Source organism: Hemibagrus wyckioides, linkage group LG10 (genome assembly GCF_019097595.1).
Source record: "Hemibagrus wyckioides isolate EC202008001 linkage group LG10, SWU_Hwy_1.0, whole genome shotgun sequence".
Taxonomy (NCBI): Eukaryota; Metazoa; Chordata; class Actinopteri; order Siluriformes; family Bagridae; genus Hemibagrus; species Hemibagrus wyckioides.
Window position 1 is genome coordinate 5,575,702 of NC_080719.1, and position 17,972 is coordinate 5,593,673.

At 42.5% G+C, this 17,972-nt stretch overlaps 1 protein-coding gene across 8 annotated transcripts in view; it reads left to right on the forward strand.

The window, feature by feature from the left end:
- Positions 1 to 17,972, forward strand: part of myo9aa (myosin IXAa) — a 109,581-nt gene that overhangs the window by 22,426 nt on the left and 69,183 nt on the right. For all 8 annotated transcript variants that reach the window (XM_058400290.1, XM_058400297.1, XM_058400292.1 and 5 more), the window contains exon 2: positions 3,282 to 4,206. In XM_058400290.1, the coding sequence (XP_058256273.1) occupies positions 3,361 to 4,206 (846 nt within the window). In that variant the 5' untranslated portion in view covers positions 3,282 to 3,360. The remainder of the gene's footprint in view (positions 1 to 3,281; positions 4,207 to 17,972) is intronic.

Here is a 17,972-nt window from a genome sequence, read left to right on the forward strand (position 1 = left end):
CTGGCCCTGAAAGTGTTTTGTACCTGGTCCCTGAAGATGTTCAGTGCCTGGTCTTTGTGCCTGGTCCCTGAAGATGTTTAGTGCCTGGTCTTTGTGCCTGGTCCCTGAAGATGTTTAATGCCTGGCCCCGAAAGTGTTTTGTACCTGGTCCCTGAAGATGCTCAGTGCCTGGTCTTTGTGCCTGGCCCCTGAAGATGTTTAATGCCTGGCCCTGAAAGTGTTTTGTACCTGGTCCCTGAAGATGTTCAGTGCCTGGTCTTTGTGCCTGGTCCCTGAAGATGTTTAGTGCCTGGTCTTTGTGCCTGGTCCCTGAAGATGTTTAGTGCCTGGTCTTTGTGCCTGGCCCCTGAAGATGTTTAGTGCCTGGTCTTTGTGCCTGGCCCTTGAAGATATTTAGTGTCTGGTCTTTGTGCCTGGCACCTGAAGGTGTTTTGTGCCTGGCCCCTGGCCTGCATCTGAAGGTTTGTTTTTTGCTTTTGTACCTGTCTGAAGGTGTTTTGCTGAAGCCCTGTCCACTTCAGTGATCTGGATCATCTGTGGTAAATATTTCAGTCATGAGAATTCCTGAACTGTTTGCTCTGCGGCCCAGCTTGTGTTTGGGTGAAAAAGTCTTCCTCATTCTTCAGTTGTTCTGTGGTGTAGTGTTGAAAGATTCATTGCATGTTACACAGATAAAGATAACAGTAATATAAAGATTGTACAACAAAATGCTTATTTTTAATCCTGTGTTCACATCATCCATCACTTGACTCGACAAAGCTGTCGGAAATGGTTGAGGTTTCATCATGCAGTCATTCATTTGGGTTCTGCAATCATTATATTGCATAGTCTTCGAACCATTCCACCCATTGCACACACACAACTTGAAATCTTGAGCTTTTAAGCAGAATGCAGACCATCTGCTGGACTTGGAGGTGTCTAGATCCTCTGAGTACTCAGTGCACAGTCTGGTTAGAGTCTCGTCACGGTGCACTCACTGATTTAATAAAAACATGGTGATGAAGTAGATATATTTTTGCATTTGTTAGCGTGTTTTATGGCGGTAAGACACATCCTTGCAGGAGGGAAGAGTTCTGGGATGCAGCATGGTATCAGACCTTAAATGGCCTCTGATCGCTTAGTGCTCTTCGGGTATCATTTCCTGTTATTGATTTTAGATCACTTTCAATGCTGTGAGAGATTAGTCTGCACTAATGACTTCACAGATTTCATCTATAGATGAAGTATAATATGTAAGGAATAAAACGTGTATAATGTATAATAACGCATCCTTAAGTATTTTATTCCTTTTATACCACAGTGATTTGCAAACTGTGACACTTTTATAATAATTATAGGTTGACCAATTCTGTTGAACATCCACAAGACGAGTGAGTTCCTGTTATCATTTATATTAAAAGCAGGTGCTCCTTTACAAGCCTCTCTCTCTCTCTCTCTCTTAAAAGTAATAAGAGCTTGTAGTGGGGAAAAATGGGAATCTTCAAAAGTCGTCTATTTTGAAGACTTTCCTTTGGAGGAAAACCTTCTGACTCTTATAAAGCACTGCCACTGGAGACTCGTTCTATAAAAGTTACATAAAGACTCTCAGCAGAAAGATTCAGCATATGAGGTCGTAGTTTTGGTTAAAATCGGTTTTGTTAGTTTTACATTATTTAGATCGTCAGCCGTACAAGTCCCTGTGAATGAGCTGTTGCTATAGAAACCATAAGGAGCACAGCTTTTTTAGCCTCATAAGCACCCTCGAGGGAACTACCTGCCTCCGGTTCTCCCTGCACTGCCCCTCTGGAACCGTTCATTGCTTTATTTCTTCAAGCAGAACATAAAATATCAGTGATGAGGCCACCCTGCGTCTCTGGATTAGCTTTGAAGTTGGTGTTTATGCGAGTGTATGATTCGCTGTGTACACCCACACACACACACACACACACACACACTTGTATGTGCTTTGTTCATCCAAACCCTTTGGCTCAACTCCAGTCTAAGCTGCAGCACCATCGTTCCTGTGATGAGAGACAGACAACACACACACACACACACAGGCATGATGACCTCACGAGAGTAAATAAACGGAGCTCTGCACTCCGGAGGCATGAATGAGGCACTCTATTAGATCGCCATTTGTGTTAGGGAGCCAATTTATTTTTCCCCATTGAGCCGTTGTTTGAAAAGGAGCTTATCTCCATGTTTGCAGGCACATATTTCAAAACGACAAGACAGAATATCAGTTTCTGTGATTCTCGCCATGTGTTTGTTTCAGCGAACCAAATTAATCCATTTCTTTGTGGATTTTGAGTTATTGAGGGATTTAGGAGTTTGTGTGTGTTGTCATTGTCTACAATGTTTCACTCTGTAAGCGAAGACTAACCCGTAGACCCGGTTCAGCCTTTATTATGAGGCACGGCTATGAATTGGTTTATTGTGTGTGTGTGCGTGTGTGTGTGTGTGTGTGTGTGTGTGTGTGTGTGTGTGTGTGTGTGTGTGTTGAAGGCAGCAGCTGCTTATCTTGGCAGACAGCTGATTTGCTGTTATGTTCAGAGCAGATAGTAAGCCAGTGTGTGCTTAAAGCCAGAATCTACCCATTTTGTGTGTGTGTGTTTAATAGAATTGCAAGTTTATTATAATCTCTTACAAAGCCTGCCGGGTTTATAATTCTTATCTTATCGATTCTGTTATGAATCAAACCTGAAGTAGGAAACAGTTGAACGATTAACATGAAGTGGCACAGACAGGAAGGTGAAAATCTTTATTCCTATAAAATCATTCGGTCATGGAGACAGATCAGTCGATTGTTCAGAAACGGTCTGATTGTTTCACGTCATTGAAAGACAAAAAGATTCCATGAATCTTGAGGCCATCATGTGCTAAGCACAGCATGTGCATCGTGGATCTGTTGTAGCGTCTGCTGGCGAGACGAGAAGTGATTAGAAGTTAATTGTGTGTCCAGCTGGACAGAATACAATGTGGACTACATTACTCTCAGTTTAATAAAATGTTAACATGACTTCAGTTACCAGCTGGTTGGCGAGTCTGGTAAAACGTGACAGGATTATCATGGTTATGTAATATTGTGTAGAAAGGCAAATGTTATAATGGACAATCCTAGTGTGGTGTAAGCCTGTGTGACTCTATTATTAATATCTGCCACTAGTTTCTGTACTGGTGTTTCTGTTTGGTGGTTCAAATTTGTCTTCTGTTTCAATGCTGTTTCACAACAACAAACTCATGCCTTGGTTAGATTATAAATTCATAATCCTAATTCTTTGTTCATTTGTCTTTTACAGTTGTGATGTCTTGAAGCATTCTCTGGGCCTTTTCTGAAGCACGCACGCGCTGAGAGCTGATGGGCCGCACGGCTCCAACATGAGCATTCGCGATGTTGCCGGCCGGCGCCGCTGCTTCGAGGATGCCGAGCTCTCGCTGCGTGTCTACCCCGGAGCAATTGCCGTGGGCACCATCTACTGCCCCGTCCTGGCCCGCAAGAGAACGACGGCTGCCGAGGTCATCGAGCAAGTGATTGCTCGGCTGCGGCTGGACCGCACCAAATGCTATGTGCTGGCCGAGGTGAAGGAGTTCGGCGGGGAGGAATGGATCCTGAACCCGAGCGACTGCCCGGCTCAGCGCATGATGCTGTGGCCCCGCGCTGCACTGGAGAACCGCTCGGGAAGCGAGGACTACCGCTTCCTGCTGCGAGAGAAGAATGTGGATGGGTCCATCCATTACGGCAACGTGGCCATGTGGCTGCAGTTGACAGAGGAGCGGCGGCGCATGGTAGAGCGTGGACTGCTGCCTCCGCCACAAGTCCAGGACCACGACGATCTCTGCAAGCTGCCTGACCTGAGCGAGAAGACTCTGCTGGAGAACCTGCGCACCCGCTTCAGGCAGGAGAAGATCTATACGTACGTGGGTAGCATCCTCGTCGCCATCAACCCCTTCAAGTTCCTGCCCGTCTACAACCCCAAATACGTCAAGATGTACGACAACCACCAGCTCGGGAAGCTGGAGCCACACATCTATGCCGTGGCCGACGTGGCCTACCATGCTATGCTGCAACGAAAGCGCAACCAGTGCATCGTCATCTCTGGAGAGAGCGGCTCAGGAAAGACGCAGAGCACCAACTTCCTCATCCATCATCTGACGGCGCTCAGTCAGAAGGGGTTCGCTAGCGGGGTGGAGCAGATCATTCTCGGAGCTGGGCCAGTGCTGGAGGTAAGAGCAGGATGTTCGTGATGTACCTCTCTTTTGTGTCCTGTGTATCCCTGTCTCGATGCGGCATTTCAGGAGCCACTTTGTGCCTTTATTTCTCTCCGGATCGGCCATGTCAAAGTTTTCGACTTCTTCTCAACCGGACACAAGTCTGTGATTTTTATCTGCAGATTTCACCTGGAAAAATAATAATGTGTGACTGCTGCTACTTGCTGTAATATGTTGACTAGCTGAAGTCTAACATTCAAATGAATGGAATTTAAATGGAATTGAATTTTTATCAGGAATGTTTCACGTTTTGAACTTTTTCATGTAAAAGACAAGTTGATCCCCCTCCCCCCACCCTGCCCTTACCCGGCACCAGTAACCCGGCTTTGAGAAAAGCACATCGTTAATAAATATGACACAGCGGCGGTTTAAGGCTGGAGCCATACAGCGTGAAGGCTGAGTGTTGGAACTCCTCTAGTGATTAACCCGCTTTGTCAGAAAGCTAATATTTAATCTCCGAGGTTAATCACCAACTCCCTGGCGTTGTCGAGTGCTTTTCAAGTGCAGAGAACCGGCTTTAATTGTTTGCACAGTGAGATTGCGTATATGCGCTGTACCAATTAATGTGGCATGTGGAGGGGTGTAACACAGAGGCTGCAGTTTCACAGGTAGCTCTCAGTCGTTCACTCGCACCGCAGGTGACGCATTAGTCACTCCGCCCTGCCAAAGTCTACAGCACACATTGATTAGCTCATGGTGCAGGACAATCTAACAAAAACAGGTCAAAAGCAAGATATTCTCAGGTGTGCACTTTTAATCTGTTAGGCTAGGACAGATTTATTTATTTAATTTTTATTTATTTTACTCTTCTAAAGGACATTGCAGATGGAATGAGATTTCCAGACACTATCTAGTCAGATGTTTGTGGACGCCTGATCATCACTCTCTTCTGCCCATAGTTAGTTTTCCTTTTGCTCTTACTATAAGCTTCACTCTTCTTGGAGCGTGGCCATGAGAATTTGTGTCCATTTAGCTACAAGAGCGTTCGTGAGATGTGTGAGGAGGTGCAGTCGGTCTTCCACTTCCCCCCAAATGTCAAGTCAAGAAGCTTTTATTGTCATTTTAAGCATATATAGCTGACACAGTACACAGTGAAATGAGAGAACTTTTCTCCAGGACCCTGGTGCTGCATAAAACAACACAGAGCTACAAAACAACACAGACAGGAAGTGAGTTGTCCTAGCTACATAAAGTGCAACCTGTGCAAGATAAAAGACAGTGCAAACAGACAATACAAAACAAAACAGTACAGGACAGATACACGAAATACACTGAAGAGACAGAAGAGTGCCAGTCAGTATACATTTAATGTATAAGCAGTGCAATGTGCAAAATAATGCAAGGCTCAAGTGGCTAAGGCTCTGGGTCATGGAAGATCGGGGTTCAAGCCCCAGCACTGCCAAGCTGCCACTGTTGGGCCCTTGAGCAAGGCCCTCAAAATGTTTTGTTTCATACCTTTATCTGCTCTCCTTTTGTTATCCCCCCCCCCCCCAAGTTCCTTCTGCTGAAGTACTTCGCTGGGCTTGCATTGTGTATACAGTTCACCAGTTCTTCTGTAATCATAAACATCTTAAAGGACCTGTTCAGCAGTGATGGAGAATGTAACTACTCAGCTTTGAGGTGACTAACACGGCTTTGTTTGAATGTTTATAGGTGGAGCAGTAGTATTCTGTGTTTTTTTTCCTCTGTCTCTTCTTTCTTTCCTCTCTCGAGTTGGTTGAACGGTGAAGCCTTTAATTCAAGAGCTTTGTCATATCTGGACAACCCTGCCATTAAAGAAACATGATGGCAAGCTACAGTAAATGTCCAGCCGTGTGTGTGTATGTGTGTGTGTGTGTGTGTGTGTGGCACAGCCCTTAAATGCTACTGTTTTTGCTCTAATTTCCAAAGTCTTTCCTGGACCCGTGCCTCTTCAGTAGCTGTGATTTAATTCTGACTATTATTAACTATAGTGAGTCACAGCGATGAATAATCGGCCCTGAGTGTTACTCCATTACCTGGAGTGTGTGTGTGTGTGTGTGTGTGTGTGTGTGTGATTCAGTATTTGGAGCACATTTGTGTGGTGGAGGGTTTCCTTTCTCATACCACTTACTCATAACCGTGTTGTAACTGATAAAGAAAGTGAGTAAGTAGTGAAAATGTTTCCTGAAAGGAATGTTGGTTTGTATTTATTATGCCTGAGTGAACCTTTAATTGACGGAGCTTGTGTGTTGATCTCGGCTGCTTTTTCCCCCTCTGATCATTCCTTTCTTTCTCAGATCACTTGAATAGCAGATAAGGAACGACGTGCACAAGAACAATGCTGGACTGCTAGTATAGATAGTTGAATGTTGCTGTATGGTGTAAAATATTTGTGACGCCTTCTAATGAGGGTTTCAAGACGATTTAATCCACACATGGAGGTTTTTTTTTTCCCCTCATGTACCACAATATTTAGATTTGCCGAAACAACAGTTCTGTATTTGCAAATATTGTGGTATGGTTATGAGTGCAAAAATGTACTTTTTAAAAACCACAGTGCTTCTGAATTCTTCATTCTGATTGGTCAGTAACCGCTCTGACAGTTCCAGCTGCAAGGAAGCCACAGGTTTACTTTAATCCGCTTATTTGAACACATTACACATTTGTTAATCTAGTAACAGTGTACACAGGGATGCTAAAGAGATTTATCAGTAATGGAAGGAGTCTTCAGTGTCAGAAGTTTGGACTTTCCTGGTTTCTCAGCAACATTAGTAGCTTTGAACTGTTGTTGTTGTTTGTTTTGCTTTGTTTTGTTTGAGTACTCCACTCCAGGGTGGAAACAGTCACACCGCTCCTCAACAGATCACCTTACACTAGCTTGTTGTTGATTTGTTTTAATATAATGGCATGCCAGCAAGTGTTGTATTGCTTATTTAACATGGAAAGGAAGACCTACGAAGTGCTTCTATTCTAATACTCAAACGCCTACTCGAATCTGAATGTTATAAATGAACAGACGGTGTGAAAAATTTTATATCGTTGTATCGGCCAGCTTCAGTCATAGGCACAGCATCTGGGAGGTTCCATCCTGATCCATCCGTTGGTCATTGTGGTCATCTTTGGCTTGTTGTGTAGTCTCAACATCACTTGTCGCCGGTTTTAATGCTCTTGCTGAATCATTGTGAATTCCTGCCAGCGCTGGGCAGAGCAGCATGGATCGAACGATTTGCTGTACATGGATAGAGCTTGGAATCGATTGATGGCTGAGTGTCATCTGACCTAGGGAGTGGACAGGAAAATAATCTGTAGTGCTGAGTTATTTTCGTTATCATTATAAAAAATCCTCAGCATTGATGGCATGCTTATCATACTTGTACAGGCTTTGGCAGTATACTTAATAGTTTATTCTTATTTTGTTTTAAGTTGCTTATCGCTGCTCCTTCCAGCATTTGCTCTGCAGACTCATTAGATGAGCTTTTATCTGGTCAGAGGAGTTCACAGTGTCCTCCTCATCCAGGCTGAATTCCTCGTGATCTTGGTGTGGCTCCAGACAGATCTTTCCTCTCTTTTAAATAATTAAAAAAAACCGCACAGCATCCACACATCACTGTGTATAGAGAACACAGAAGAAGCTAGTGAGCATCACTGAACTGTTTAAAAACCATAGAAGTAGTTTACGCAGAGCTTCGTGACTCTCACATGATGTGGTGAATGGCTCGGTCACATGCCTCTTTGTTTGTTAGTGTGGCTTTTCAAAATCGTATTAAGAAAAGGGCTATAAGTATATAACCATTCACACAGTTCTTGGGAGCGAGGCGTGGATGCTTTTGTTTGCTACATCGGGTTCTTATGAATCGTGCCGTTCAGCTCGCAGCAGCGTTACAAAGTAATCCTGTTCTCTTTTCTTGGAACGTCTTATCTCGCACGCTGTGAGGCTAGCACAAGGGGACGGACACGAAGCCGGGCGCAGGACTAACGGGAGGACGGCTCTGCTGCCCATAGTATGTGATAGTGTGTGGAATGTGTCGGGTTTGGACACATTCAAGTCCACAGTGACTCTTATATTTTTATATCTTATATTTATATATATCTTGCAACTTCTGTGTGCATGAACCAAACGTTTAAACCTTCTGTATTGTACCAGGGGAGGGAAATGCATGATTCCACTCTGAGGAAAGTGCTATCTACCCTTTTCTACATGCCACATCACACACACACACATGACTGGCTAATGTCTCTGTGATTGACAGGGAGAGAGAATAGGGTGATCTCCTCATGATACAGTTTTCTGTCATGACGCTCTGGTTTATGATAAATAACCGTATCTCAGTTTTAACACTATTTTTGCAAATTTTGACCAGGGGTTTATTTTGTGATGTAGTAGGTTAGGAACGAAGTAAAATGGTCACACTGATTTGATTCACTGTTCTTTACTCGCAGTGATTATTTTCCAGCATGTCCTCAAGCGTTTTGATTCTTTATTATGACAGCAGTTTGTCCACACCAAAAATGCTTACTTTTATCCGTTTATAGTTACATTAAATGTTATGGAACATCCACAAAGCAAATTAGTTTCTGCTCTGTTATGCTATGCTATAGCAGCAATAATCAGTCATCCTTCACCAGTCTCTCTTTTTCCCTCTCACTTTTATGTTAATAAGGCTTTCAAAACATAGAAAGGAAAGTTACAGTTTTAGCTTCAACAATTCCAAAGTCCTGATGTTGGAGACTCCTTTCATAAACTTCCCATCAGGTCCATAGACCCTTTTTCTGTTAGTAAACTCTAACTATTTTTTGTGGGCGGAGCTCAGGTGGAGGCGGAAAGATTTCCCTGACCACTTTACAAGCAGTAGTTATCAAGTTTGTTTTTAAACAATGACTGGTCAAAATCGAATTTATCTGACTATGTTAGGTCACTCACTGTCCAGGGCCGTGAATGTTATTTGAAAAAATGAACCTTGACGGACGGACGCTCGCTCGATGGATGGACGATGTGACAGGATGACCTGACATCTACACCTATCATAGAAAAACCGAGCGTTTGTTTCAACTGTAGAAAGGGAGATGTCACAAGGGAGTTTCCTTCGTTTAGTCTCCGGTCGTTAGCCACCAGTTACCTAATTTACACGCTAAAGTTAGCGTTACATGAGAAATCATTTATGTTGCCCAATTTCTGATTAGGTAGGCATGCATAAGAAATATTTAGACACGTAACCAAACTATAAATCGTACCAACGAAAAACAAGATGACATCGTAGTCGACTCTGTACTGGTTTGTATTGGCCGCCTCCAGCTAGCTCTATGAGGTAATCGTGACCTCGGCCCAAAAAGAGTCTAGCACTCTTAACTTCACACGCTTTTAACCTTTTATGCAGAACGTATGCTGTACAAGTCCCAGAGTAAGATCTTTCTATATATAATCCATAACACACGTCAATATAAACCTGTGATTTGAGTTACAGCCTGATGTTCTGACCAATCAGCATGAAGAACTGAACAGTAGAGTAAAATAGAAGCAAAGCTTTAATGAGCGGTTATATACGTTGTCTATTTTGTATAGCAAAAATTTCTAATGCTAATGAGTATAAAATGAACAAACATGGAGGAATAACAGAAGAGCTGCTGTTCAGTTCATGTCTGGTCTTTAGCGCAGTGTGAAACAGATACAGGACTGTGTGTGCTGTGCCACATCTGACTTAAATACATTAATTGTGAGTTTATAATCAGCTCCTTTACTGGTTTACTGTCTAATTGCTGATAGGTTTATCTTTTTTTCCACTTCGCTTTGCTCTTGTGGATTGGATAGGATTCAGTTGCATCCTGTTTTATTTTATTTAAGATAAGCCTAAGATTAGAATGTGTTTCATTGCCGTGTTTTACGTGCATTGTAGCGATAACACTGTAATTAGCTTTTATCACAGCTGTTACGAGTGATGCTCTTCTCATCTTAAAAAGAGATTTGCAGACGCTTTCGAGTACCCTCCACCCTAAACAAACGCCTTATACAGCTCTAAAGGAGCTGAGCATTTCGGAGAGTTGAGTGTCCATCATGTATGAAGGTGATGAAGGGAAATGAAGTGACCACTCCCTGTACAGAGCAGCAACTAACGTGGCCAGAACTCATCATCTGCTGCTTGACAGAAGTTCATAGTGGATTGATGGATGGATGGATGAATGAATTACTCATGTGAGCTTGTGCTTTGCTCCACAAACTTTCAATATGTGTGTGATCTCAAGAGGTTTTGGTGGTTGTGTTGCATCATCGACTAAAGAATAGCCTTATCACAGAAACTAAAACTAAAAAGAAACAGCTTCATAAAGTCCTGATAAGAACGGACATGACAGTATGTAGGCAGCAGTTACTTTTTAAAGCATAGCTGTTAATAATTATTTCAGTTTGAAGTGGTTAGATTTGTTTTGCACTGATGGATGACGCCGTCACTTTGACCTGTGTCCCGGATTCTGGACGGTTTTGATTTTGAAGTGAAATATAAACACTTTTTTCCGGTCAGTTCGTTTTTCTCTTTCACCACCAAGGTTTCTTTTTAAAAAATAATTTTGTTACTTCACCAGATGAGAGGCGAAAAAAGGATAAAGGTCCAACTAGCCGTTTCTCTTGTATCTGATCTCATGAGACTCCTTTTGCTGAATAGTTTATTTCAATAAACCGAAACGATGCTGCTTCATGTTTAGATATGAACTATAGTCACCCCACACCCACACCCCAACCTGTCCAATCTGTTTTCAAATCAGTTGCTAATATGAACAGATTATTGGATTAGATTTTTTTTTTCCACTTTCTTTCTTTTCTTTTCTTTTTTTTAAATTAAAAAAAAATTTTTTTTTTAGATCCAACATTTCTACGTGTGTCTCACAATTTTGCTATTATCACATTAAAGGTGGACAAAAATCTGACATGATTTACCACAATATCACAATAACCTGCAATTTATTATCCGTGTGCAAACCTCTTATATCCACTGCAGTCGGACACGGAGGTGGGCAGATGAAGATTGGTGGCCATATGGGATGGATTGAGTGGGTGGATGGATGGATAGGTGGGATGGATGGATGGATGGATAGATGGATAGAGGGGGTGGGTGGCTGGATGGATGGGATGGTTTGATTGGGTGGGTAGGTAGATGGATGGTTGGACAGATGGATGGATGGATGGGATGGATTTGATTGATTGATTGAGTGGATGGATGGGATGGATGGATGGACAGGATGTATTGGGTGGGTGGATGGATGGATAGACTAGATGTATTGGGTGGATGGCTGGATGGATGAATGAGAGGGATTGGGTGGGTGGATCAATGGATGGATGGGATGGATTAAGTGATTGGGTGTTTTTGGATAGATAAATGCATAGATAGATTCGTTTGTTGCTAGGTTGGTGTATTAATAGAATGTGAGAGAGGTTGGTTGGATGGTTGGTGTATTAATAGAATGTGAGAGAGGTTGGTTGGATGGTTGGTGTATTAATAGAATGTGAGAGAGGTTGGTTGGTTGGTGTATTAATAGAATGTGAGAGAGGTTGGTTGGATGGTTGGTGTATTAATAGAATGTGAGAGAGGTTGGTTGGTTGGTGTATTAATAGAATGTGAGAGAGATTGGTTGGTTGGTGTATTAATAGAATGTGAGAGAGGTTGGTTGGATGGTTGGTGTATTAATAGAATGTGAGAGAGGTTGGTTGGATGATTGGTGTATTAATAGAATGTGAGAGAGGTTGGTTGGTTGGTTGGTGTATTAATAGAATGTGAGAGGTTAGTTGGTTGGTGTATTAATAGAATGTGAGAGAGATTGGTTGGTTGGTGTATTAATAGAATGTGAGAGAGGTTGGTTGGATGGTTGGTGTATTAATAGAATGTGAGAGAGGTTGGTTGGATGGTTGGTGTATTAATAGAATGTGAGAGAGGTTGGTTGGATGGTTGGTGTATTAATAGAATGTGAGAGAGGTTGGTTGGATGGTTGGTGTATTAATAGAATGTGAGAGAGGTTGGTTGGATGGTTGGTGTATTAATAGAATGTGAGAGAGGTTGGTTGGATGGTTGGTGTATTAATAGAATGTGAGAGGTTGGTTGGTGTATTAATAGAATGTGAGAGAGGTTGGTTGGTTGGTTGGTGTATTAATAGAATGTGAGAGAGATTGGTTGGTTGGTGTATTAATAGAATGTGAGAGAGGTTGGTTGGTTGGTGTATTAATAGAATGTGAGAGAGATTGGTTGGTTGGTTGGTGTATTAATAGAATGTGAGAGAGATTGGTTGGTTGGTGTATTAATAGAATGTGAGAGAGGTTGGTTGGATGGTTGGTGTATTAATAGAATGTGAGAGAGATTGGTTGGTTGGTTGGTGTATTAATAGAATGTGAGAGAGATTGGTTGGTTGGTTGGTGTATTAATAGAATGTGAGAGAGGTTGGTTGGTTGGTGTATTAATAGAATGTGAGAGAGATTGGTTGGTTGGTGTATTAATAGAATGTGAGAGAGGTTGGTTGGTTGGTTGGTGTATTAATAGAATGTGAGAGAGGTTGGTTGGTTGGTGTATTAATAGAATGTGAGAGAGGTTGGTTGGTTGGTTGGTGTATTAATAGAATGTGAGAGAGGTTGGTTGGTTGGTGTATTAATAGAATGTGAGAGAGATTGGTTGGTTGGTGTATTAATAGAATGTGAGAGAGGTTGGTTGGTTGGTTGGTGTATTAATAGAATGTGAGAGAGGTTGGTTGGTTGGTGTATTAATAGAATGTGAGAGAGGTTGGTTGGTTGGTTGGTGTATTAATAGAATGTGAGAGAGGTTGGTTGGTTGGTTGGTGTATTAATAGAATGAGAGAGAGGTTGGTTGGTTGGTGTATTAATAGAATGTGAGAGAGGTTGGTTGGTTGGTGTATTAATAGAATGTGAGAGAGGTTGGTTGGTTGGTTGGTGTATTAATAGAATGTGAGAGAGGTTGGTTGGTTGGTGTATTAATAGAATGTGAGAGAGGTTGGTTGGATGGTTGGTGTATTAATAGAATGTGAGAGAGGTTGGTTGGTTGGTGTATTAATAGAATGTGAGAGAGATTGGTTGGTTGGTTGGTGTATTAATAGAATGTGAGAGAGATTGGTTGGTTGGTGTATTAATAGAATGTGAGAGAGGTTGGTTGGTTGGTTGGTGTATTAATAGAATGTGAGAGAGATTGATTGATTAAAGAGAGATTAGTTAGTAAAGACAGAGAAATATTGATAGATTGATTGTGGAAAAAATGAGTGGTTGTTACCTTACATAGTCACTGATTTATTTATATTTCTCACAATTTTAGCTCATTGTTTTGTGTAGTTTGGCCTCTACACTGACACTCAACCCGTGAGTCTCAAACCCCGGGGTCCGTCCCTGCCTCGCTCTGGCATGCGAGTGTTTGAGCTGCGCTTTGATACTGGCCTGAAAGACGAGCAGCGTCTCAGCCGCACTAAGAATAAAGCTCTTGTCTCTCTGGAATGTTCCCTGTGGCATAGTAAATGACTTATGAACTGTACACAACACAAAGCTAAAAGGAAGGCGGCAGAGGCGATACGATCACTGCTTAGATTTGCTCCTCCCTAGAGCACTAGAGCCTTTATGATCTCTGTGCCGCTCGTTAGTGAAGTACTTCCTGGTGGTGAACCGTGGTCTTCCTGTTGCTGAACTGTGGTGATGATTAAACTGTTTATATGTAACAGGATGGATTTAACGAATAAATGAACGAAAAAACATAGAGAATGTAGAGGATGTGTATGGTTTGCGTACACTGCAGAGCAATACAAAGCTCATTGATGACTTTTATCACTCAGTGGGTGTGGCCTCTTCTAGGGTGACTCTACCCCCCAGCCTTGGTGCATTACAGCTCATTGAAATGGGTTTTGATGAAGACAAAGATGATGAATAGGAGCTCTACATTAAAACTCCAGCTGAATATAGATCATTTAGAAGAACGGTGTTCAAGGAGCACCTTTTTTGTACTTTTGTATACATTTTGCATATATAGAATATATTATTATTAATATAAATAATATATTTCATTTATTTTTATCTTTTCAATCTCAAGGAGTCTCTTCTTATCTTATCTTATTTGTAGGTGTTCTGGAGGCTCATGGTATCCAAACGCCATCCTTAGACACACTATATAGGCGCTTTTTCTTTAATTTCCTTTGCAGGATGCTTCCTGGGTCTTGGATCTTTGCCTTTTTTTAAGCTCTGGGTGAAAAGTGCAGTGGGTGAGTATGTATAGTGCACAGTAGGAGAAGGGAGGGAGGGGAGGGAATCCCTGTGTTTGTCTTTGTCACTGAGCTAATCAGATTGGCCTCCTTTCCTAAGAGGTCCGGGTGGGAGCTTTTTCAGCAAACTCCATGTCCCCTACTCTGTTTAGAGAGCTGATGCCTGGCATGTAACTACCACAGACGTCTCACTGTCCTTCCAAACACCTGTCATCTTACTTTCATGTACAAGTGTCTGTCAGTAGCTGCATGCACCCGAGCGCTCAGCAACACACAGCAGCAACGTTTTTTGCCTCGCAAAACCCTGTGCTGGCTGCGTGTAGTGTTTATGAAAGATGGGAATGACTGGTGTTGTGAAATATTTATGGTTTGGCCGTCGATTAGCTTCTGCCCACCTTCAGGAATGCTGTAAAATTGTAGGGTTGGGATACACATGGGAAACCTTCCAGAGTAAACCACTCTGCCCGCACGATGGACGCGAGATAACCTAGACCTCCGAGATCCCTCACAAAGCGGCTAGTCTGAGAAGTCTTCATCATGATGCATTACTTCATATCATTCTGACTTCTTAATGCACTATTAAGGACAAATGAAGATAAGTTATAGCTGATAAAGTCAAGAAGCCAAGACAAGCCTCCTAATTTCAGCAGCTGTAGCACACAAGTCTCAGGAGAATGATGTGGGCTGATAAAGTGCACCAGATTTGGCAGCGATGCCCAAATACTTTCCTCGTGAGGGGAGAAAGATCGCAGATTTTCAAGGACTAAACCAGTTGGCAGGGAGAAATACACAGTAAGCTGATGCAAGAATGCATTTGGTTCAGAAACGATGACGATGAGTTTTCTCAGCTTCATGTAAATTAGATATGATGCAAGTTCCAAACCACCGAGTCGAATGTTTCCTCGAAATAATCCTAATATTTTTTCTCTCCTCTCGTAACTTTTAATTCTGCCTGTAATTAGTTCCTGATTGACTCAATTAGTGGAAGAGAAAGCTATACGCAAGTTGTCATCTTATCTTATCATAAAATCCTCATGAAACATGTTGAGAGATGCTAGGAAGAAGAATGAAGCTTGGAAGGAAGTATTCAGAGAAGATTGTTTGTAGCTAGCACAGTTAGCTTGCATTCCTAATCTGCTAAGAGTGAACACAAAGCCTGGCACATGACGAACTGCAGATGATCGATTTTTCCATATTGGAATTGATTTGAAATAGATTTTATTATACTGGAGTAAATTGGGTGTTGGGACATATTAAAAGAGGGTGTGAATGAAGCATTAAGATGAAGCGCAAAACATCTTTTCACACAGGACGTAACCGAATCTTTACCAGCGTGTCAGTTTGAACAGGATTTATAGGTTACTTTCTGGCTGTAAAAATCACTGATTAGGACAAGACTAAAATCCTAGATGTACTCCGGTGATAATCCTGTGTTTGAGGGTTGTAAATAAAAAAGAAATGGGTTTCATTCTCAGGATCCATAGGTGGTCTCCTCGACCCACAGTTCAGTAAATGAGGTCAAATCAACATGGCTGCTCACAGCAACAGCAGTAAACATTGTAGCCGTTTTCTTTTTTATTTTCAAATGAGCGTGTTTTCCAACTTTGTAACTCAAACACAAAGATCAGAAAGAGTTCCTACTTCCCAGTTCTGAGGTAAGTCGGATGCAGGATAATTCCATTACCCGCCTCTCCATGTGAAACTAATCCTAATTCCTATTAGTCCCTTTTGTTTTTCAGTATGATTCTGATCAAGGCCACTCTTTGCTGTGTGTGTGTGTGTGTGTGTGTGTGTGTGAGAGAGAGAGAGAGAGAGAGAGAGAGAGAGCGCGCAACAGACAGACAGGAAGAGAGAGAGACAGAGAGAGAGAGAGAAAGTGAGACACCAAGAGAGAGAGAGACAGAGAAAGTAAGTGAGAGAGAGAGAGAGAGAGAGAGAGCGACAGACAGACAGGAAGAGAGACAGAGAGAGAGAGAAAGTGAGACCGAGAGAGAGAGAGACACACACAGAAAGAGAGAGACAGACCGAGAGAAAATGAGTGAGAGAGAGACGGAGAGAGGGTGAGGGGGAGACCGAGAGAGGGTGAGAGAGAGACGGAGATAGGGTGAGAGAGAGACAGAGAGAGGGTGAGTAACTTCATCTCCTCTCCCTCAGCTGCCAGCAGGGATCCCAGGGTTCTCTGTGTCAGGATAAACGTCCCCAGCCACTGTGGGAACGCGGCTCTGATCAACACGTTCTGATCTACAATAATAATGATCGATATTGCTGCACTGTTTCCTCAGCGAGACTCTTGGCCTTCTAAATACAGTCTGAGAGCGAGCCTTGCGTTCCAGCAGGTCAGGACTCTCCCTCTCCTCTGTTGTTTTTACCCTGATTCGTTTCTTTTGGTTCTCCAGGAACCGTTGAAATCACAAATGTTTGTTCTGGTTTGAACAGAAACCCGGTGCCGTTGTTGTAAGGTGTGAAATGTGTTTACTTTAGTTGTTTTAGCGCTTCACTCCACATCACTTAAGCATGTTAACAGCAATCAGACATTATCAGACATCTGTTTTCTCGACTCGTCCAATCTCCTGCAGCTCTGGTATGTGGCTGTCTTCTCCAGGCAGAGCGCAGACTTGTTGTGTAGCATTCTCTCCGTCTCAAAACATCACACCGGTAAAGCAGGGAAAAGTAAAGATTTTAATATTTTCCCCCTTCATTGTGTCACTATTGTGTGTGTGTGTGTGTGTGGGGGGGGGGGGTTCTTTGCATGGACAGATGAGCACTTTGTTTAGCATGCCATGAAGAAACAGTTTAATATCTTTCTCAAAGAAACTGAAAGCCGCGTGAGTGTAGCTGTAGGTTAGATCACGATCACATGTATACCAGTTTTCAGCTCATGTCCAGTCTCTGGTCAGTGTGACAGCGGTTAGAGCTGGGTTATCTAGTGTAGCGCTCGCCGCTGTTCCCTCGTCTGCCTTGTTTCAGTGGCTGTGTCTCATTCCTGCATGGTTTTGGGACGCCTCACTCTGCACCGCCTGCTTCCTCCCACGTCTGGCCTTGTTTTCCTCTTCCTGCCTTCCTGTGGTGGACGGGCCGAAGACAGATCTTCACACAATCCCGTTTGTTCAGAATTAGACAGAAATTAAAGAAATAAATGAAATAATCTGATTAATGATGATGATTATCAGTTTATTTCAAACACGCTTTGCAAAGACAAAATACAACACACACACCCACACACACATCAAACTCTGTGCTAGATGCAGAAAGAATGTGCCTTTTTTTCTGCAGAGGTGTGTGTGTCTGTGACTGTCCGTGTGTGTGTGTGTGTAAGTGTACATGTGTTAATGACTTTTGTTTTCAATAGCACGACTCATTGAATAAAGCTTTGCTGACTAAAGGCTGAGCAATGGAGCAGCACGCTAAAAATGCAAGCCATTACACACACACACAGAGAGAGAGGGGAAGTTTCATCCTCCAACATCCACAGAAACTCCTGAGTTCATCCAGTCTGCTGTTGCTCTTTATGTAACTGGGTTGACTGAAAGAAA